The sequence below is a fragment of the Aquarana catesbeiana genome, linkage group LG07 (assembly GCF_042186555.1).
Source record: "Aquarana catesbeiana isolate 2022-GZ linkage group LG07, ASM4218655v1, whole genome shotgun sequence".
Taxonomy (NCBI): domain Eukaryota; kingdom Metazoa; phylum Chordata; class Amphibia; order Anura; family Ranidae; genus Aquarana; species Aquarana catesbeiana.
In genome coordinates, this window is record NC_133330.1 from 153,749,269 (window position 1) to 153,772,768 (window position 23,500).

The window sequence follows — 23,500 nt, forward strand, 5'->3', positions numbered from 1 at the left end:
TTCTGGTCTTCCTTTCACACTTCCTTCCGGGCTGTGGCTGTGCAGTTGGAGATGTGGCAGGAGGAGGAGTAGGACCTGGAGGAGGAGGAGGACTGGGGGGACCTGGAGGAGGACTGGGGGGACCTGGAGGAGGACTGGGAGGACCTGGAGGAGAGGGAGGAGGAGGAGGACCATCCCAAAGCTGTGTGTGAGGTGTAATTTGGCCCCTCATACCTTTCTCCAGAGCCTCTGATATGAGGGCCTCACACATGGCTTTTTGGCCCTCCTCCATCCTCTGCATTTTATATGCTATGAAGGCAGCAATGTTCTCCTGCCTGGTCTGTGGTGCTCCCAGGACCTCTGTAGCCCTCCAAAAGAATCTGATAGCCGCCTCCTCTAGGGCACTCGTCCTACTGCCACTTTCTCTTTCCAGGGGGGATGGAGGGACCTTGATATCAGCCAGCCGGCTCGGCCCGGCCACCTCCTGGCTGAGACTTCCCTGTGTATGAAAAAGGGACATAGTTGTAATGTTTTGCATCATCAATCACAATCCTAAATTAGTACTCCAAACTAACATCTAGTTAACATCATTGATTGGACAAGCAGAAATATTTAGAGGAATGCTATACCTGGCTCAATCTGGGCTCCTCCACATGCGGCCTGGAAGGCCCAGGTTGGGCGTCAGAAGCCTCAGCCAGGGGGGAAGGAAGTGTGGAAGGAAGACTGGAGAGGGATGACCTGGGTTCAGTCTGGCCTGCCAGAAAGTGCAGCCTGTCGTAGTACAACATCCTGGGGACATAGATGTCATCTGCTGCTCCGGATCTCTGTGAATCCAGGACTTTCTTGCGCTCCCTCAGATATGTGCTCCTCAGGCCACCAATGAAAATCTTTAAATAAGTGATGTCTGCCGTGGGGATCACCTGCTTCACAATTTCACACAATTGCTCCAGTGCTGCCTTCCTCTTTGCTTGGTTCTTGAAATGGGGGTGGGTAATCTCCCACAGACAGGGCAGCTCACTTAGCATATCAATGAATAGTGACATGAAGTCAGTATCTCTCATTAAGATATCCATGTTCACTGCAAGACACAACACAAGACAAAGCCTAATGTCAGACAAAACTCTCCTAATCTTGTTACAATATAGGCCTCAATCTAGAAGCAGTATAGGCACAAGTTTGTCTCTTACCTTCGTTCTTACGATCGGCGCGTCCAATGCTCCTTCCTCCGCTCACAGATCGTACGTAATACGCACGCGTGTTACGCTTTATACACACTGCGCATGCGTGTAACTCCGCCCGCCCCTGACGTTTTTTCTAGTGTATTCCCCGCCCCTTTTCGTTCGGCGCAGTGGGTGAAGAGCATGATGGCAGAGTTACAGCAGGTGCGGGCTAATTATAGCAACGAGGAGGAGGAGGAGGAAAGGCCGGATCCAGGCACGTCCCGATCCAGAAGGAGATGTTTTAAGGCCACAAATATGTCGTTTGGGGAGATGTTGGAGATGGTACACATCATGAGGAAGTCCGACTATGACGGAAAATATGGGCCTTACCCCAACCCCAACATCCGAAAGGCAAAAATCATTGGTAAAGTGGTCAGGAGTCTAGAGCGGAATTTCGGGGTACGAAGGTCTAAAGATCAGCTCAGGAAGCGGTGGTCGGACCTGAAGTTGAGAGAGCCAGAGCAGTACCGAAAGATCCGGAGAGTGCTGCAAAAAAGTAAGTAGTTGTGCTGTGTTCCTATTCTTTCTGTCTTTATTACGTTCGTTCTGCTCCATATGCTTTTATTAATTGTAACGTTTAAAAGGGCAACTTTAATGTTCATGGGCCCATTATTCGTTCGTATCAAACATTTTTATTTCGGCCTCTAGAACACCATTGTTTAGGCCATATGCATTTTCACACATTTTTTGGGGCCTACTTGGATGCCAAAGATTTGTTTGTGTAGATGGGTTTGTTACTAGAATGAAATGACAACTAGATTGTGTGTAAAGAGAGGACACTGAGCAGCTGTTTTCACATCTGGACACTGGAGCACTAGTGTGGGACCCCAGAACACCATTTTTATTAGGGGGGCACACAGGTGCTCCAGTGTATACTATAGGGGGGCTACATCTGTGAAGCTTGTACCAAACATGTAAAGTATTGCAGCTTGACAAAGGGCAATAAAAAAAATATACATCTTGGAACTCTGCTAAAATAGACAATTGTACCCCACTTCCAAGCAATGTTTCCTATTTCTAGTTCTGCCATCAAATATCTGTGTGCTAATTATACCATTTTTGTTTTACATAGGGGAGAAAAGACTCGGAGGACAGCCCTCATCCGAGGAGACCACAGACCCCCCACCTATGGAAGAAGGTGAAATACCCCCAAACGAAGAAGAAGAGCAGGAGGAAGAAGAAGACGTGGTGGAGATTGGCACCACAACAGGTGAGTGTCTGCGACCACAGGCTCAGGTAAAAGAGATGGATGGTGGCAGATTTTTGAGACCTTTTTTTTGTTCTTTATCTCTTTTTAGGTGATCGTGATGTGAGGGATCCTGAACGCTTTACTTCAGAAAGTGCCCAGATACTTATCGGGGAGATCATGGGGTGTAATCTCCAATTGCAAAACATCCAGAACCAAATCAGTGATGTTATTAAAAAAAATAACATCATTGATGTTTTGGGGCGAATTTAAACCCCACAAAATCACCTGTTTTATTAATGTGGTCCAATCTTCAAAAAATTTTTAAAATGTTTAGAAAAGCCAAATTTGGAGGATGCACACAGTGTGCCAACATGTGCTATCTGCCATCACGGGAGATCAATGGACGCGTTTTGGGGGTGCAACATCTTCCTCAATTATAAAGTCGCATTGAGGAAGGGCTTTCTCCCCCAAAACACGTCCCTTGATCCCCCCTGATGGCAGATAGCACATGTTGCCATTCGTAAATTGGTGTGCATCTTCCAAATTTGGCTTTTCCAGGGGTGATTTCCCCCCATCTGAACGCTAGATCAAACCCAGTTCCTAAATACTGATGTCTGATCTAGCCTTCAGGTTTTACCTAATGTGAACTTTGTAAGTTCAAGTTTTTTGGCTTTCTTGTTGGTTTTACACAGGCCTGTTTTATCTGAAATGGATATTTTGATTTTTCATAATGCTACTGCAAACATTGTTATACAACAAACATGTTGGTTTGTTTTAAAAACCTTTGGTAAATGCGCATGTGATTGTGCAGGTATAAAAAAGTGCCTTACTCAAGAATGTGTGGATTATTGTCTCAACACTACAACACTTTTGGGGTGATGTAATTGTTGTTTTATGCACAAATGGGGGTTATTTCCTAAGGGCAAATCCTCTTTGCACTACAAGTGCAGGTTCAGTGCAGTTGCAAGTGCACTTGTAGTGAAATGTGTTTTTGCATTTAGGAAGTACCAGCCAACACTGTTTTTTATAAGGTTACCCAATCACGACATTTTCTGCACTCAACACATTTCTGTCAGGGTCAGCTAAAACAAACACAAGCAGTAAATGTCCACCAAGAATTTCTTTTGGTTGTTTTTTATTTGAAAAAGGTGTCACAGATTGTCTGGCATATTGATAGCCCCCCTACCCGCAAAGAACTCCAGGTATCGTAACCGGACATCACGGGCATTCAGGGAGGGCAAGCCAGGACGGCCGCTTTCAAGTGCCGTCATTGTTGATGTATTTGGGATTCCGGCCTCAGGCCCAACTGAGCCAGCATAGTTGGCTGAATGTTTTTGTAGAAAATTATGGAGAACACAGCAGGCAAGTATTATATGGTTCAGTTTATACTCCGCCATATGGATGGGTGTCATAAATAATCGGAACCGGCTGGCCAGGATTCCAAATGTGTTCTCCACCACTCTTCGGGCTCTGGCCAGCCGGTAATTAAAAACCCTCTGTTCCGGGGTGAGGGTCCTCATCGGGAATGGCCGCATCAGGTGGTCCCCCAGCGCAAATGCTTCATCAGCAACGAACACAAATGGGAGACCTTCAACATTGTCCTCTGGAGGTGGCAAGTCCAAGCTGCCATTCTGGAGACGCCTGTAGAACTCCGTCTGGGCGATGACTCCACCATCGGACATCCGGCCATTCTTCCCCACGTCCACATACAAGAAGTCGTAATTAGCCGACACCACCGCCAACATCACTATACTATTAAACCCCTTGTAATTATAATAGTACGACCCCGAGTTGGGTGGTGGGACGATGTGGACGTGTTTCCCATCAATTGCCCCTCCGCAGTTAGGAAAGTCCCACCGCTGGGCAAAGTGGGAGGCCACAGTCTGCCATTCCTGTGGCGTGGAAGGAAACTGTTGAGGAAAAAACAATAAACATTACTATTTTTTCACAGAAACCTGGCAAGCAGATTAGACACAAACATTATGGGTCAACCTCCAGATAGCATTTATTAAGGGGAATTTAACAACAACAAAGTATAAGGTACACCTATCATATTCCCCCTCCCCGCCTCATGGGCCATTTCTAACATTATACGGGGGGGGGGGAACTCTTGGACAGGTAACCCTCTTCACTTCATTGAGCGATGAATGCCTAAATACAGGGTATTACTTGGAACAGCCCCTCCTTAGTTACACTATTGGCAGCCCACTGGACAGGTAAGAAGTGTCATAATACAAAGATATAAATACACATTGTACACATTTGAGGACATTTGGACATTCTGCTATTACCTATCAAGATCATAATAGGATACAAGAACTTTAAACAGTACCATTGGAAAGTATACAGGCAGGCCCTTGCACTACATGCTTTGGGGAATTAATCCATAAATCTGAGCACTAAAGAGATGGGTATAGTGTGTATGGGTTTGGCAAAGTCAGCAGATAGATGATTGAAGATAGAGAATTGGGATCAGCTGACTTAGCAGTTGGGGGAGGGAGGGTTACAAAAAATTTGGGGACAACACAAAAAAAAGCCTCTGCCACTCTGCCTGAATTTAAATCAAAAATAACATTTCAAAACATTTTAGGGGGTGTTTGGGGTAAAGCACTACTATGGAGCTGATAAAATACATTGTTAAGTGACTACATGAGGTGAATATAGGGGCAGGAGACACCATGCTGGGGAGGTTATTGAAGGGCAAATATGTATGAAGGACCTAAAATAATAATTACATAAAAATCCAGCATGCATGAGAACAAAGGGGACATTCACAGCATATTACAATCATGGTAATTATGGAATGAGGGAAGAAATACAATATATTATCAAACATTCAATACAATAAAATGTGATATAAAAGGATAAAAATCTTACCTTCATATACTCCTTCTGTAGGACCTGTATGATGGCAGAACAGGTCTCTGGGATGATGATCCCCAGAGCCTGGGGGGAGATGCCTGTCGAGAACTTCAAGTCCTGCAGACTTCTCCCTGTGGCCAAATACCGCAAGGTAGCGACCAACCTCTGCTCCGGAGTGATGGCTTGCCTCATGCAGGTATCCTGCCTGCTAATATAGGGGGTCAGCGAAGCCAACAAACGGTGAAATACGGGGTCCGTCATCCTGAGAAAGTTCCTGAAATCATCAGGATTATTCTCACGGATCTCACGGAGCAAAGGCATATGACAGAACTGGTCACGCTGAAGCAACCAATTCTTGGTCCATGAACTCCTCCCCACCCTGTTCATGGACTGGACTTGTGTCAAGGTCAGGACCCCAACACCAAGCCCCCGCACAGCACGAACTCTACGAGGAGTACGCATACGAAACATGGCTAGAAAACGGTCGGCTGCTCAGAACGAAGTAACAGAACGCACTGAAGAACAGCAAGGCCTGTGAAGAGCGACCTGAAAAACAGCAACGAGCGGACAAGATCGCACAGAAAACTCCAATACGAACTGACTGCACGCACTGAAGAGCAGATACAAACCCACAAGCACAAACTGAACGTCAGAAAACGATCTGAAAGCCACGAGTCTGAAAAAGCGCGAATCGTCTCTCACCAAACTTTTACTAACACGAGATTAGCAAAAGGAGCCCAAAGGGTGCCGCGCTTGGTTCTGAACTGGCCTTTTCTAGTCTCGTCGTACGTGCTTGACGTCACCGCGTTCTTGGCGATCGGAAATTCCGACAACTTTGTGCGACCGTGTGTAGGCAAAACAAGTTTGAGCTAACATCCGTCGGAAAAAATCAGAGGATTTTGTTGTCGGAATGTCCGAACAAAGTCCGACCGTGTGTACGGGGCATAACAGTAAAGTGACATAAATCGGTGGTCATGAATCATACGTGACAAGGAAATAATAATAAATGAATAAATAATCAAAGAATGTGATAAAGTTCATAAACTCCTTAAGAGGTATATGATCGAGTCCATTCATAAACATAAAAAACAAGCAGGTCCAGTGGGGAAGGGTCACACATCCAGATTCCATCCACCTTAACCTGCATATGAGGAGAGGGGAAGAGGGATATGTGAAGGAAACATCAAGGCAGAAGGTGAATCCAGATGACACTGAAGATTATGCCCTTACCGGAACTGGTGGACCTCCTTTAGAGCAAGGTCAAACGCGCAGGCAGATACAGCCCTCTGCGGGGACAGATGGACTCCCACGTTCCTCCGCGGGGACAGATGAACTCCCACGTCCGGATCCTCAGGATTTGGCGGCAGAGGAGTTTTTTAAGATCGACATCTCGGTTTCGCTTGCCCCTGGAATGCCACAGACAGCTGAGGATCCGGACGTGGGAGTTAATCTGTCCCCGCGGAGGAACGTGGGAATCCATCTGTCCCTGCAGAGGGCTGTATCTGCCTGCAACATCTGCCTCACACATCACTGATTTACTAACAGACATATCAGCCTGGATGGGTCACACCACTTCCTCAAACTGAATCTATCTAAAACCGAGCTCATAATATTCCCTCCCCCATATGCCCCTTCCCCTGACTTCTCTGTCAAGATCAATGGCACAACTATCAGTCCGTCCCCACATGCCAGGGTGCTAAGGGTAACCCTAAACTCCGAACTATCCTTTCAGGCCCACATCCAATCCCTGTCCAAATCATGCCGCCTCCACAACATTTCTAGAATATGCCCCTTTTTAACCAATGACACCACCAAGCTTCTAATTCACTCCCTGGTCATCTCTCGCCTCAACTACTGCAACTCACTCCTCATTGGACTACCTTTACATACACTATCCCCCTTCAGTCCATAATGAATGCTGCTGAAAGACTCATCCACGTTACCAACCGTTCAGTGTCCTCCACACCTCTCTGCCAATCCCTGCACTGACTTCCACCTACCTAACGAATAAAATTCAAAGTACTAAAAATAATTTACAAAGCTGTCCATAACTCTACCCCCAGGTACATCAGTAACCTAGTCTCAAAATACCAACCAAGCCACTCTCTTCGGTCCTCCCAAGACCTCCTGCTCTCTAGCTCCCTTGTCACCTCCTCCCATGCTTGCCTACAGGGTTTCTCCAAAGCTTCTCCCATCCTTTGGAACTTCCTACCCCAATTTGTCCAACTGTCCCCTAATCTATCCATCTTTAGATGATCCCTGAAAACCCTTCTCTTTAAAGAAGCTTATCCTGCTTCTAACTAATACACTGTTTTACTTTCTCCTTCAGCCCATCCCCCAAAGCTATTACCATTTGTATCAATTGACCCTCCCTCCTAGATTGTAAGCTCTAGCAAGCAGGGCCCTCTGATTCCTCTTGTACCAAATTGTAATGTAACTGTAATGTCTGCCTTCATTTTGTTAAGCTCTGCGCAAACTGTTGGTGCAATATAAATCTTGTATAATAATAATACAGTGACAACATAGGCCTGACCACAGGAGCGCTGTGAATAAACACCCTGAAAAAAAGATGCAGACAAGAGGCAGTGATGCCCAGGGACACTGATATATGTCTTTCAAGTATGATAGTAAATCTTGTGAAACATGGATTTGCTAGGCGTAAGCATGGTGTGGATGATCGCATAATCCTCTGTCCTTCAGGATTTGACTTTGAACAGCCAAGCAATTTAAGTCAGTGGCTGTAAAGCAAAGTGGTAAAAGGGCCCTTATGACAACAGGTCTTCTCAAAGTGATAGACCCCAAGAAGTGTCCACTATCTGATGGTCACCGTCTGGTTATCATGACCTGCTGGACCAATCCAGAGCCACTAGGATCACCAGAATCTTCTCAACCTTAATCTGGTATAGTAGGTACGGCAAAAGTCTTACTGACAGGCAGGGGAGTTGCTAGGTCTGCAAAAGATCTGGGGCTAGAGCCCATAGCAGTGGTCACCAACCTTTTTGCATGCCCACGGGGGGAGGACCAGTGGTAAGCAATTTTTCACAGGCGATGGCTGGTGTTGGCGCTTCAATCATCATGGCATAATGGTTGATATGGTGTCAGGGTGATTGAAGTGCATTATTTCTATTGTTACATTCTAATATATAATGAAGTGGTTCAACTCACCATACTGCAGAATCAGTGGGAGCCCTGGGCGTGTCACTTGCCACATCTCCTGCCACCAGATGCAGCGTCTTACTTGCCACCATCACCTGCCACTAGATGTGGATTGTCACTTGCCACGTCTCCTGCCTCCATTTGCAGATTGTCACTTGCCACATCTCTTGCCACCATTTGCATATTGTCACTTTAGTGAGAGCAGGAGAGCGGAGATGCGGGGTTGGCAGTGAGAGATGATGTCATCTCGCTGCTCCCCGCTGCTACCTCGCTCCCAAATTGAAGAGGCCCGGCTGTGAAGAGCTTGCTTCTTTCCTCTCCTCCGCCTCTCTTATGCAGCCAGCCCGCCTGCCACAGCAGCCGCAACCCACTGGTTAGGCAGGGACCCTGCAGAAAGAGACTCGGGGCTATGGGCCCCAGATTCGGGGCTATAGCCCCAATAGCCACCCCCTAGCAACGCCCCTGCTGACAGGTAAGCATATTTTAGAGTGTTGCAGTCCCATGAAGTCACTATTGCGTCTGCCTAAGGGTCTTTTTTCATTGCTACAAAGCTGTCCACCTGATTGAGGCCTAATGCCAGAAGATTGACATCTGGAGTTTCCCATCATAAGCAGATTTGTTGGCATACCTACAGATAAAGGGTCTACTCTTCCTGATCCAGACCTTTTTGATTGAGAGTCTGCTTGCCAGTTTTTTTACTGCTCTTATGTGTACTGTGGAAAGAGCCAGCACGAGATTCTCTACTCAACTCAGTATGTGAGGCACATCTACAACTGATGCAGTATTTTGGTCCCTACTGATGGTTTATATGTGCCACCATTGTCTGACTGCACTGCACAAAATGTGCATCCAGTGAAACAGAGCCCATCTGTTTATTTGAAGTTCCAACACATTGATGGGAATCGGGCACTCCTCTGGGCTCCAAGAACCTGGAATGGATCAGATACTCATACACCTCCCTGTTTTCCCAGGCTGGCATCCATTGTTTCTATCTTCCAGCAAAAAGGCCAGAAGTAACTTCTGAGCTAGCAGCAGAGGAAGATGGAGCCACCAGACTTCATCTGATGAATTAATCTCACTGTCCAGAGACCGTGGAGATCTGATCTACTGCAACAGAATTTTGTGCTGCAACATCCTGTCCTGGTGTGGTCTTGCACATAAGGGATCACTTTGAGGACCTCTATCATGAGACCCAAAACTACTATGCAATAGTGGGTCAGTGACCACCAGTGGAAATGCAGTAGACAAACCTAAGATGTAGTCTCTGCAGTTTGTCAAACGAGAGGAACACCTTGGCCTGGTTGGTATCCAAGATCAACCACAGATGTTCCTGCTGAAGTGACGTAGACAGAAAGCGCTTCTCAAGGTATAACATCTACCTGAAGCTCTTCGGAGTCCATACACGTCACTGTGGATCAGACATTACCACTATGGATCAGGCATTTGGTGTAAAGTTAAGCACAAGACTTTTCCATTTTACTTTTGATCTTCACTGTTTTGCAAAAAAAGGGAATTTATAATTTACACATACAGTATTTTTTTCTTATTAACTCCAATGCAGTTTTATCTTTTAGATAAAGTACGAATTTTATACAGGGATGTTCTGTTGTACGTGCTAATAATAATTTTAGGATATTTTTAAAGAAAATATTGTTTTGTACAAAATTAGCAGAACTATAATTTTTTTTCTACAGGCATGTGTTTTAAGAAAATGTAGTTTTGGGATATTTTACAAACTGTCAAGCTGTAAGTAGCTGTAGTGAAATATGATGAAAAGTGAAAAATGGCAAAAATTATCTGGCCACCTAAGCAGGGGCGCAAGGTGTTTGCCTTGGGTGGGATTATTCAAGGGGGAGTTGCTGTCCCCCAGGCAGAACAGCAGAGGCGGCTCTTTAATTAGGCCTCGCGACCGCCTAGTTTACTTAATTAAAGAGCTTCTGTCTTAAACAGGACAGTTCAGTCCTCTGCCAGTGTTTGTCGCCTGTGATTCTCAGCCCCTGACCCCTCCCTCTGTCCCTCCCACCCAGGGCTCTGCTGTAGGGGTTAGGGAGTCTTGGCTCAGTCCAGTGCCAATTCTCAGAGGGAGACTGGCTAGAGCAGTGGTTCTCAACTCCAGTCCTCAGGACCCACCAACAGGCCAGGTTTGCAAGATAGCTGAAATACATCACAGGTGATATCATTTGCTGCTCAGTGATTGCAGTATTCTAGTCTGCAACTTCCCAAGGTAATACTTAAAATCTGGCCTGTTGGTGGGTCCCGAGGACTGGAGTTGAGAACCACTGGGCTAGAGGGAGGCTGTGTGCAGTACAGAGCCTGGCTGTAGCCTCCCACCTCCTTTTTCTTCTCCTCCTCCTCTTATTCCTCCTTCTTTTGGGACACTCACACATGCAGAGCCATCTAGGAAAGGTGCCAAGATGATGATGCTGCCAAGGGATTTACAATGACAAGGAAATGGTATATCATATTCCTCTTGAGAGGTCTCTGAGTGAACAGTTCTCCACCACCAAAGCCTGGGACCTGCTATGGAAGAACATCTGAGAGAAGTGCCTGGCAGGTCAGTGATGACACCCGGGGATCCCCGCCTGGACTGTGTCTGGGGGAGATGGGGACAAGCTGACTGCAAATGGGAGAATGTGAGGCCACTGCAGTTTGTGTGTGTCCTTGCTGCCTGTCACTGGAGGGTAGGAGGGGGAAATTCTGCAACTAAACTTCCATACACAATCACTACATTGTATATACTTACTGAGATCATACTGCGATTATTGGTCACAGGTAGGAGATCATACTGCAATTATTGGTCACAGGTAGGCGATCATACTGAGATCTTCGTCCTATGCCCCACTGGCCCCATCCCTTGCCCCACTGACCCCATGCTTTGCCCTACTAACCCCTGTCCTATACCCTGCTGACCTCATCCTCTGCCTTGCTGACCCCATCCTCTGCCCTATTGACCACATATGTGGCACTTGGATGAATCATATCTCTGGGTCTAATGAGGAAGTCGCAGCTTTTTACTGTGAATGGGCTGCAGCTTCCTCATCAGACCCTGAGGCAAGAACGGTGTACCTCGGCTGGGGTGGGACACATTTAAATGGGGGGAGGGGGTGCCCGATTTTTGTCTTGCCTAAGGCAGCACAAAACCAAAATACACCACTGCACCTAAGGTAAAAGTACATGGCAGGGCCTGGCAGCAAAAGTGTTAGGACATGCTAAATAATATTGATGTTCAGTATTTTATATATTTAAATTGATTGTAAAGGATCACTTATTTTGTATTTAACAAACTTGCCATACTTAACTGCTCTATGCAATGGTTTTGCACAGAGCACCCCCGATCCTCCTCTTCTCTGGTCCCACCACTTGTGCTCCTAGCTCGTCCCTTCTCCCGTCGAATGCCCCCATAGCAATCTGCTTGCTGTCTTGCACTCGTGCGTGCTCGCTTCCAAGCCGGCTCTCTGCATCCATTGTGGCAGGTGGCTCCTGCTGCTGTCTCTGAGCCAATGAGAAGGGAGAGAGGCAAGAGCCTCTGGTCTCATGCACAGTGCTGAATCGAGATCGGGCTCAGGTAAGTATTGGTGGGGAAGCTGCATAGAGAAGGTTTTTTTCCTTTATATATAGAATGCATAATGGAGAAAAATTCCAGGTTCGAATATGTGCTACTGGCTGTAACTTGTTCAAAAACTGATCAGCATCCCACTGACTGGGTCTTGATCTCACACAAATATGGCGTATTGATCCTCGAGTCTAACAAGTATCAACACTGACATTACTTTATATTGCTGATGACCGTTTTTAGTGATCAACCAGTAGCACATATTCAAACTTGGAATTTTTCTCTATTTTTAACCCATGGTCTCTCTGCTTTTCGTTTATAAATATTATTTCTTTTTGTTTCAACTTCACTTGCTTGTTTTACAAGCTTTGTTTACATCTAGCAGCAGGAGTATTGGTTGTTGACTTGCGTTTACGCATGGTAATATATGTAACATATGCCCTCACTTAGTGCAGTGCTGAAAAATCTGCTCTGAACCCAAACTATCTGATTTTGTGTTCTAGGAATGGGTATGCTTTTAACCTGTTCAGATCCGCGCTATAGCCGAATGATGGCTACAGCACGGACCTGCTTTGCCAGGAGTATGTCTATTGACATCCTCCCGTGCCTGAGCAGCCTGTGCGCGCGCTCTATGATCAGCGAATCTATGAGACTCGCTGGATCACAGATCGGAGTAAGGGTTTGATCCCAACCCCTTACCACGTGATCAGCCAATGAAAGCTGATCATATGATGTAAACAGAGCCGGTAATCGGCTATTTTTTCTCCTCGCTCTGACAGCGTGAGGAGAAAAAAAAAAGCCGTTCCCCGGCAGCCGTGAGAGGGACATCAGTCCTGATCACAGAGAGCTGCTGCCAGCTCCTCAGTGCCCACCTATGCCACCTGCCAGTGCCACCAACAGTACACAACCGTGCCGCCTACCAGTGCCTACCAGTGCTACCCATCAGTGCCCACAGTGCCACCTATTGGTGCCCACAATCAGTGCCTCATCAACAGTGCTGCACATCAGTGCCACCTATCAGTGCCAATCGGTGTCATCTACCAGTGCCCATCAGTGCCACCTATCAGTGCCCATCAGTGGTACCTATAAGTGCTCATCAGTGCCTCATCAACAGTGCTGCACATCAGTGTCACCTACCAGTGCCCATCAGCGCCACCTATCAGTGCCCATCAGTGCCATCTATCAGTGGTACCTATAAGTGTCCATCAGTGCCACCCATCAGTGCCCAACTTATCAGTGTCTATCAGTGCCGCCTTATCTGTGCCTATCAGTGCCCACCAGTGCAGCCTATCAGTGCCCACCAGTGCCGCCTCATCAGCGCATATCAATGAAGGAGGAAAAATTACCTGTTTGCAAAATTTAATAACAAACTATGAAACATGATTTTTTTTTTGGTTTGTTTAGCAAAAAAATAAAAATCCCAGCTGTGATTAAATACCACCAAAAGAAAGCTCTATGTGTGTGAAAAAAATAAAAATTTAATTTGGGTACAGTGTTGTATGACCGCGCAATGGTCATTCAAAGTGCGTCAGCGCTGAAAGGTGAAAATTGGTGGTCTGGGCAGGAGGGGGGTTTAAGTGCCCAGTAAGCAAGTGGTTAAATATGTTGCAACGCTCTAACTGTAAAGTGTACTATTTGCAATGATAATGAGGTTATACATTTTTCTGAAAGTTTCCTGGAGTCTTTTTGCAGTGCTATTTTAACAACCCTGTACCAAATTGGGAAAACTGTTCAAATTTCCCTCTGACAATTAGAGAATGTCTGTTACACAATTTCTTTGTTTTAGATGTAGTTGTTTATCTGCTGTTGACCATAGGATCTCTTTCTTGTGTTTTCCTATATCTAGTGGTTCGCAAATTTGATTACTTGTTTGCAGAGAATGGCACAGTTCAGTACAAAGATGGTGCGCTGCTTTCAAGACAGGTAAGACAAAAAAACTGTGCATTTCTCAAAAGTACAATTTCCTGATAACCTTATTTTCAATAACCTGGATAATTAATTGTATTTATTTTGTACTGTATATTTTTTATCCAAAATTGGTTACAATGGTTACTGCCTAATTTTTTGCTTATACAATCAGTTCTTATTTCACTTCAGACCTTTTCATTAAAAATAAATGGACACAACCTCTAACCTCTTTATAAAAATAATAATGATAATTATTATTAGTCTTCACTTTAAATTACTGATGCATGCTTGTTCAGGGTCATGGACTCCAAATGTATTGACATCAAAGGTCAGCATGTCAGCAAAGCAACTAGCATTTTCAGGAGGTCAGCGTTGGTAAGCTATTTTCTCATGACAGGTTACCTTTTAGGGTCCATCTGCATTTGTGTAGTGCATTGATCTGTGTCATGTTGCTCAATAATGTGCCTTGCATTTGCTTTTTAAAACCAATGGTCTGTCCACAATGTGCCACAAAATGTTTAAGGCAATGCACTATGCTTGTTTGTTGCCTAAGTGCATTGGGGCATCACAACACATGTAACGTGCATTACGGAAATGCATGTAAACCCGCAACATATAGCTCTAAATAGGCCCTAATATCTTGTATCGTTGTTTTACCCTGAAAGGTGCAACTTTCGTCAAAAACCTGGCAGGTGTTCTGATCCCCCTTCTTTCTATTCAAAACGAAAAAAAAATGTTTTTTCTTTATCATACATCACGGGACACAGAGTTACAGTGCCTTGAAAAACTATTCATACTCCCTGAAATTTTGCACATTTTGTCATGTTACACCCAAAAAAGTAAATGTATTTTATGTGATAGACAAACACAAAGTGGCACATAATTGTGAAGTGGAAGGAAAATGATAAATGGGTTTCAGAATTTTTTTGTATTCAGCTCCCTTTACTCTGATACCCCTAACTAACATCTAGAGGAACCAATTGCCTTCAGAAGTCACCTAAATGGTAATAGAGTCCACCTGTGTGTGTGATTTAATCTCAGTATAAATACAGCTGTTCTGTAAAGCCCTCAGAGGTTTCTTAGAGAACCTTAGTGAACAACATGATGAAGTCCAGTGCCGGTCCAAGACATTGTGCTGCCTGGTACCAAGAATGAAGTGCTGCCCCCCCCCCCCCCCCCCCCAATAATAAAAAAAAAAAAAAAATCACGCCCACCACGCCATCCATTATTTTATATCATGATAACTAAAGTGGACCTGGCATGGCTCTATACATGTATATAGGAGTATAAAGAGGACCCGTTATGGTTGTTTACATGTATAGGAGTATAAAAAGGACCTGTTATGGCTCTATTCATGAATATATAAGTATAAAGAGGACCTGTCATGGCACTATACGTGTATATAGGAGTATAAAGAGGACCTGGTGCCATCCACTGCCCTACTGACACCATCCACCTCCCTCCCCACAGGCTCCCCTTTCATTTTATCGGTCCCCCCTCGATTAGATCAGACCCCCATTAGACTGGCTTACCGAGAGCCGCTTTGAGCCAGGAAGTGTGAGAGCCGGAGTTTGGGGGTGGAGCTCCTCTACTGTAGTGCTGTTTTCCTTCCTTCCATTGTGTGGGGAGCCTTGGGGAGAAGTGTGTCGGCAAGACACAGGATTCAGGACACATCCAAAATGCTGCACTCACTCACAGGGCTGCTGTTAGCAATTATTGGGGCCCCATACAGCCATCCTCATGGGGCCCCCATCCCCTGAGGAGGGAAAGAGGTGGGGAGAGGGAGGTGAGAAAGGGGAAGGTGAGGCAGGGGGGAAAGGGGGGAGGAGGCAGGAGAGAGAGGGGGTGAGAGAGAGGGGGGTGGGGGTGAGAGGCTGGGGGTGAGAGAGGAGGGATTAGAGAAAGAGTGGTGGGTACGAGAGAGGGGGTGAGCGAGAGGCAGAGAGAGAGGGGGGCTGACACAGAGGAGAGGGGGGAGACAACGGGGGGGGGTGACACAGAGGGGGGGGTGAGGACACAGTGGAGGGGGGGTGACAGAGGAAGGGGATGACCCAGAGGAGAGGGGGGTGACACATAGGAGGGGGGTGACACAGAGGAGGGATGACACAGGGGAGGGGGTGACAGAGGAAGGGGATGACACAGAGGAGGGGGGGGTGACAGAGGAGGGGGGTGACACGGAGGAGGGGGTGACAGAGGACAGGGGATGACACAGAGGAGGGGTTGACACAGAGGAGGGGGGTTGACACAGAGGAGAGGGGGTCACACAGAGGAGGGGGGGTGACAGAGGATGGGGGTGACACAGAGGAAGGGGATGACACAGAGGAGGGGGTGACAGGAAGGGGATGACACAGAGGAGGGGGTGACAGAGGAAGGGGATGACACAGAGGAGGGGATGACACACAGGAGGGAGGTGACACGGAGGGGAGGTGACAGTGGAGGGGGGGTGACACAGAGGAGGGGGGGTGACAAGAGGGGGGGTGACAAAGAGGAGGGGGTGAGACACAGATTAGGGGGTAATAGAGGAAGGGGGTGACACAGAGGAGGGGGTGATAGAGGAGGGGGGGTGACACAGAGGAGGGGGTGATAGAGGAAGGGGGGTAAACTAACAGAGCAGATGAAACCACAGGAGACACACATCGTGAGGCAAGCGTGATTATTCAATCCACAGTCCAGCCCCGCCTCTACACCTGACCAGCACCAGCTCCGCAGCCAGGGCCATTCACAGACCCCCATGTCTGCCACCCAGCCCGCCTTGCACATGGCCCATTCGGCCAATCACAGGGCACCCGCTGGCTCAGCGCACCCATGTGTGACACTGATAGCGGCGGGCACGGCATCATGCGCGCAGCCCCTCTAGATTGGATCAAAACCATTCAGATGGCAATGTGGCAACCCTAGCTGGCTGCTGGGCGGCAATTTGCCACCCCCCTGAAAGTGCCACCTGGAACTATTGCTCCATCGGGTCCCATGGTAGGGCCGGCCCTGATGAAGTCCAAGGAACACACAAGACAGGTCCGGGATAAAGTTGTGGAGAAGTTTAAAGCAGGGTTAGGTTATAAATAAATATCCCAAGCTTTGAACAACTCACAGAGCACTGTTCAATCCATCATCCGAAACTGGAAAGAGTATGGCACAAATGCAAACCTATCAAGACATGGCCGTCCACCTAAACTGACAGGCCAGGCAAGGAGAGCATTAATCAGAGAAGCAGCCAAGAGGCCCATGGTAACTCTGGAGGAGCTGCAGAGATCCACAGCTCAGGTGGGAGAATCTATCCACAGGACAACTATTAGTCATGTACTCTACAAATCTGGCCTTTATGGAAGAGTGGCAAGAAGAAAGCCATTGTTAAAAGAAAGCTATAAGAAGTCCCATTTGCAGTTTGCAAGAAACCACGTGGGGGGTAAAGGTGCTCTAGTCAGATGAGACCAAAATTGAACTTTTTAGCCTAAAAGCAAAATGATAAGTGTGGCAGAAAACTAACACTGCACATCACCCTAAACACACCATCTCCAACGTCAACCATAGTGGTGGCAGCATCATGTTGTGGGGATGCTTTTCTTCAGCAGGTACAGGAAAGCTGGTCAGAGTTGATGGGAAGATGGATGGAGCTAAATACAGGGCAATCTTAGAAGAAAACATTTTAGAGTCTGCAAAAGACTTGACACTAGGCCAGAGGTTCACCTTCCATCAGGACTATGACCCTAAACATACAGCCAGAACTATAATGAAATGGTTTATTTCAAAGCATACTCGTGTCAGAATGGCCCAGTCCAGATCTAAATCCAATTGAGAATCTGTGGCAAGACTTGAAAATTGCTGTTCAGACTGTCAGGGCTGAGCTCAGCCCCTCCTTCTCTGAGCTGGCCTCTTAGCTGTCGGCTAATTGCCAGCTCCTATCTCTCCACAGTTACTCAGCTGTTGCTGATATCCTGCTTGTCAGTCCTGCCTACTTAAGCCATCCAGTCCAGTCCGGAGGAGCTCTGCCTTCGCCTTAGTCAACATCACAGAGACGCTCTCCTGCATTCCTGTTAAAAGACTTGCTTGGCTGACATCCCTTCTGGCCAGGGCTGGTGCAAGGATTTTTAACAACCTAGGCGAAACCTAATTTTGCCGCCCCATGGCTCTGCCCCTGACTCCACCCCCTTTGCCCTGCCCAGGTATACGGTGAAGGTGGCGGGGGAGATGTTTGCGGTGCCTCTCCATTATTTCTTCTGCCGTGGTCCGCAGGCCCGCACCTGCACCTCTGCATCTGGCCTGAAGACAAATAGTGGCTGCACCGGCTAGCTTCCTCACACCAGCCGTGGCCTGCAGTTATACATACAGACAGGCTAGGAGGGTATATAGACAGGCTAGGAGGGTATACAGACAGGCTAGGAGGGTATGCAGACAGGCTAGGAGGGTATGCAGACAGGCTAGGAGGGTATGCAGACAGGCTAGGAGGGTATAAGGCAGGCTAGGAGGGTATACAGGCAGGCTAGGAGGGTATACAGGCAGGCTAGGAGGGTATACAGGCAGGCAAGGAGGGTATACAGGCAGGCTAGGACGGTATACAGGCAGGCTAGGACGGTATACAGGCAGGCTAAGACGGTATACAGGCAGGCTAGGACGGTATACAGGCAGGCAAGGAGGGTATACAGGCAGGCTAGGACGGTATACAGGCAGGCTAGGACGGTATACAGGCAGGCTAAGACGGTATACAGGCAGGCTAGGACGGTATACAGGCAGGCTAGGATGGTATACAGGCAGGCTAGGATGGTATACAGGCAGGCTAGGATGGTATTCATACAGGCTAGGACGGTACACAGGCAGGCTAGGACGGTATATAGGGAGGCTAGGATGTTATATAGGCAGGCTAGGACGGTATATAGACAGGCTAGGACGGTATACAGGCAGGCTAGGACGGTATATAGGCAGGCTAAGACGGTATACAGGCAGGCTAGGCCCTAGCCGGGGGGGAGGGGAGAGGAAGGTGATGAGGAAAAGAGGGGGAGGAAGAAGGTGCATAGCACAAAGGGGTGAGAACAAAGAGGGGGGTTATTTTGGGGGTCTCACTCACCAATTATGCTCTCCCATTCAGGCTGGTCTCCCCCAGGGCTGTGGCAGCTATTGTTTGAAAACAGAACTCCTCTGACAGCACAGTACAATGCATTGCATGCATGTGGCTGGAGTGTGGACGGGCACAAATGGGAGGCGGAGTATTGGATTGGACAAGCATTGCAGTGAGGGAGGGGTTAGGAGGACAGTGGAGACAGAACACAGCCCGACTCCTGCAAAAGCTAGCTGGCTTTCCACGCTCTCACTATATCACTGTGACAGGATGCCAGAGGCTGTGGAGCACCGTAGCTAGAGGGGAATAGCTATCCTTGATCTCCACACCACACTGTACAAGTCTTGCTGCCTGGGGGAGAAGACACTCCTCCCGCAGCTGCCCACACTGACTCCGCCCCCTGCTCCGCTGGCGCTTGTTTATCCTCATCCTCGCCCTGCTCATAATCTGGCTTGTCACCCCGCATCCCGCAATATAACTCCAATCTGCTGGGTGCGGCGGGGTGTGTGATAGCAGCCAGCAGTGCGGGGTCACTTTGTCAGCCAGGATTTTACCGCCCCCTCCATCCTGGCACCCTAGGCGGCTGCCTGTCCCGCCTAATGGTGACGCTGACCCTGCTTCTGGCTCCAGGAACACCTCATCCCCCCCCCGGGATCTACAGAATCATCCATATTCTTGAGACTCTGCACACCTTCCAGGACCCGGGCACCAGTCGGAGGAATCCAGCAATCTGCGATACCACAGACATCCACAGCCTCTTACCACCCAAGCCTTATCTGACCCAATTCGGCGTATGCCCTGTCGGGTCCACCACATCTGGTAAGCCTTCTTTTCTCTCGGTGGTAGTGAGCTGATCTGCCGTTTTGGGACACTGGATTTACCCATTTATAATATGTTTACCTAAGGACTAAACATTGTCATTTTTAGCCATAAACACCTATATCAGGACTTCCTATCCATGAATAGGTCTTTATATTGGTGATCCCCTTCACTGTATATCTACCCATTTAGGGTTATTTAAGATATGGTTTAGCGCTACACTTTTTGTTGTTTTTTTGCATATACACTTTGTTGGTTGTGTTAGCTGCTTTTTCTCCCTTATGAGCAGCGCAGGATTATTTTGCATATATTGATCTTAGCAGGATTGTTGCATAGGGGCTTGGTAAGCCCTATTAAAGGGTCTCCTTTCTGGGATGATGTAAATACTAAGCCCAGGTACTCCTTTTTGTGGCTCAAAAGACAGGAGCGGGGCTAACACTACAGGAAAGGGCACATCTATGTCGTCAGTAGCTCATGAGGAGCCTAGTCGTAACCCTAGTGCTGTATCCCCTAAGAGACCAGAGGCTTCCGGGCAATCTGAGCCGCTGCGCCTGTCTGGTATTGTGCCTACTGCCAATGCTGCTGCTTCAGCCTTTGTCCCCAGGGATGATTTGTCCTCAGCTCTAGCTGGGCTAGAGGACAGAGTTGCTGGCATAATTGGCTCCATCTCGCAGGGTGGCAAGAAACATGACAGATCCCCCTCCCCTGATCCTCCTAACTTGGAGCAGGAATGGGTTGATGAAGGGGAAGAGCTGTGGACGGTCTGGCAGATGAGTCTCTGCTTCTGAGGAATCTGGGCCAGAAGATGTCCAGTTGGTATCAGCCTCTCAGTTGCAGAGGCTTTTGATCCAGACTCTTACCAAGATGGTTCGTTCTGCCTTTAAGTTACCCCCTGCAGAGGTTTCTGAGCCTCCCCCCCCCCCCTCTGGTCCTCTTTGGGGTCCCTGAGGCCTCCTCAGGCTGCACAGGCTTTCCCCTTGCACCCACTGCTGGAGCAGGTGGTGTATGCTGATTGGGTACATGCTGACAGGAATTTTGTTCCTCCTAAGAGGTTTTCCCTTTTATATCCCATGGAGGAAATGTTTGTTAAGAAATGGAGCATGCCAGCCATAGATGCGGCAGTCTCTTTCTTAAACAAGAGCTTAACGTGCCCGCTGGATAACCCTCAGGGCCTTAAGGACCCTGTTGACAAGAAACCGGAGTCACAATTAAGCGCTTCCTTTTCTTTGGCCGGTTCAGCTATTCAGCCAGCTGTCGCAGCAATAGGAGTCTATGCCAGTCCCTCAGGGATCAGGTCAGATGGCCTGACAGGCCTAACCAAGAGGAGCTCCTGATCCTGCTGAAAATAGGGCGGATATACCTCGAGCACTGTGTTTTGCTGTAGATGCCTTGAAGGACTCAAAACAGCAAGTCTCTCGTCTGGCTCTCCTGTCTGTACACATGCGCAGACTTGTGTGGCTTAAGAACTGGACAGCTGAGCTTCCCTCTAAGAAGTTGTTGGCAAGGTTCCCCTTCCATTGGGTATGCTTGTTAGGTGATGATTTGGACAAATATATCCTAAAGATTTTCGGAGGGAAGAGCTCTCTACTTCTTGTGCAGAGAAAGACCAGGCATCCCTTGTTTAAAACCTCAGGGACCGCTTCCTCAGGTTTCTCTATGCCAAGGCAGTTCCGATTCCAACAGGGCGCTAGAGCCAGGGGCAAGCCGCAGGGCCAGAAGAAACCTTGGATCCAAAACTCTTGTAAACCCGGCATAAAATCCTCCTTTTGAGGGGACGCCCTCACTCTATCGGGTGGGGGGAAGGCTTCTTCACTTTGCAGACATTTGGAGAACAGTGGTTCAGGAAAGGTTGGTCACCTCGACAGTATCCCACAGTTACAAGCTGGAATTGCGGGGTTTCCTCCTCCAAAGGTATCTAAGATCCAGCGTTCCTTCGGATCCTCCAAAAATAGACTCATTGTTTCAGGCACTAGATCATTTAGTGCATCAGGGAGTGATTATACAGGTCCCTGTATCTGAAAGGGGGCGCAGGGTTTTATTCAAACTTATTCACGGTTCTAAAACAAAACGAGGATACAAGGCCCATTTTAGATCTAAGATCCCTGAACCAGTATCTTTTAACCCAGTCCTTTCAGATGAAGTCAGTCCGCTTGGTAGTAGGTTCGCTTCAGATGGGAGACTTTCTAGCCGCCATCGATATCAGGGACGCGTATTTACACGTACCAATTTTTCAACCTACTGCAGTTTGCAGTAGAGGAACATCCTTTCCAGTTTGTGGCGCTGCCCTTCAGACTTGCCACAGCACCCCGGTGTTTACAAAGGTCCTAGAACCAGTACTGGGTCTTTTTAAGGGCCCAGGGAATCTTGGTGCTTGAATACTTGGATGTCCTCCTGCTCAGAGATCACTGTAGACCATAGAACAGAGAGCATAGCCTACACAGTACAGTATTTAGAAAACCTGGGCTGGGTTATAAATACTGAAAGTCAGCTTTGAGGCCAGCTCAGTGTCTGAAATGTTTAGGTCTGATCCTAGATACGGTCCAGACAAGGGTATTTTTGCCAACTGTAAAGATCTGTGCCCTGAAGGATCAGGTGCATCAGGTAAGGGGCACCAGGCAACCCTCCTCCATTCGGCTCTTTATGAGTCTTCTGGGAAGGATGGTGTCCTCCTTCGAGGCAGTTCCCTACGCCCAGTTCCATTCCAGGCCTATACAACAAGACCTCTTGTCAGCTTGGAACAAGAGTGCAAGCCCTGGATTACCCCATGTCCTTATCTCCTCGTGCGCACTTAAGCTTAAGCTGGTGGTTGCAGGATCAGAGATTACTGACCAGACGCCAGTTTCTCTGGCTGGGGAGCGAAGAAGGGCTCACAGCTCTGGGGAAATGGTCAAGAGCAGAGCCTGCCCATCAACTTCCTGGGGTTGCAGGCAGTGCATCTAGCCCTACGGTCTTGGACGGTGGAGCTTTGGGACTGCCCTATCAGGGTTCAGTCCGACAATGCCACTGCGCTGGCCTGTATCAACCAAGGCAGTACGAGGAGCCGTTCAGCTCAGGAGGAGGTGAACCACATATTGCCCTGGGCAGTATTCCATAGTGGTCCATATTCCGGGGGTAGAGGACTGGAAGGCAGATTATCTCAGCCATTAGCAGATCTGCCTGGGGGGAATGGTCCCTACACCTGAACGTGTTTTCAGGAAATTTGCCAGCGATGGAGATGGCCAGATGACGATCTATTGGCATCCAGGTCCAACAACAAGCTACATCAGTTTGTGTCCAGAACAAAGGATCCCCTGCAAATCGGAGCAGATGCTCTGGTAGTTCCATGGAGCCAGTTCTCCTTGGTTTATGCTTTCCCCCGATCCCTCTCCTTCCACATTTGTTGCGCAAGATTCGGGAAGAGGGGGTTCCAGTCATCCTGGTGGCACCAGCTTGGCCCAGAAAGTCCTGGTTCCCAGAGATCATGAGATTGGCAGTAGATGGGCCATGGATGCTTCAGCGCCGTCCAGATTTACTGTCTCAAGGTCCTATATTCCACCCCAATTTACATTCTCTAAATTTGACAGCATGGCTATTGAAGCCAGGGTGTTAAAGGATCGTGGCATCTCGGGACCACTGATGTCTACCCTAGTGAATGCAAGGAAAGCGGTCACTAGGAAGATATATTAGAAGGTCTGGAAGACTTTTATATTGCTTGGTGTGAAGCCAGAAAATGGCATCCTCGGAAATAAGTGATTGGGAAAATTATCTTTTCTACAGTCGGTTGT

The 23,500-nt window shown here is 47.8% G+C and overlaps 1 protein-coding gene across 4 annotated transcripts in view; it reads left to right on the forward strand.

The window, feature by feature from the left end:
- The window catches only part of PMM1 (phosphomannomutase 1), a 173,618-nt gene that overhangs the window by 69,502 nt on the left and 80,616 nt on the right, over positions 1-23,500 (forward strand). For all 4 annotated transcript variants that reach the window (XM_073592739.1, XM_073592740.1, XM_073592741.1 and 1 more), the window contains one exon: positions 13,806-13,882. In XM_073592739.1, coding sequence (XP_073448840.1) covers positions 13,806-13,882 — 77 coding nt within the window. The remainder of the gene's footprint in view (positions 1-13,805; positions 13,883-23,500) is intronic.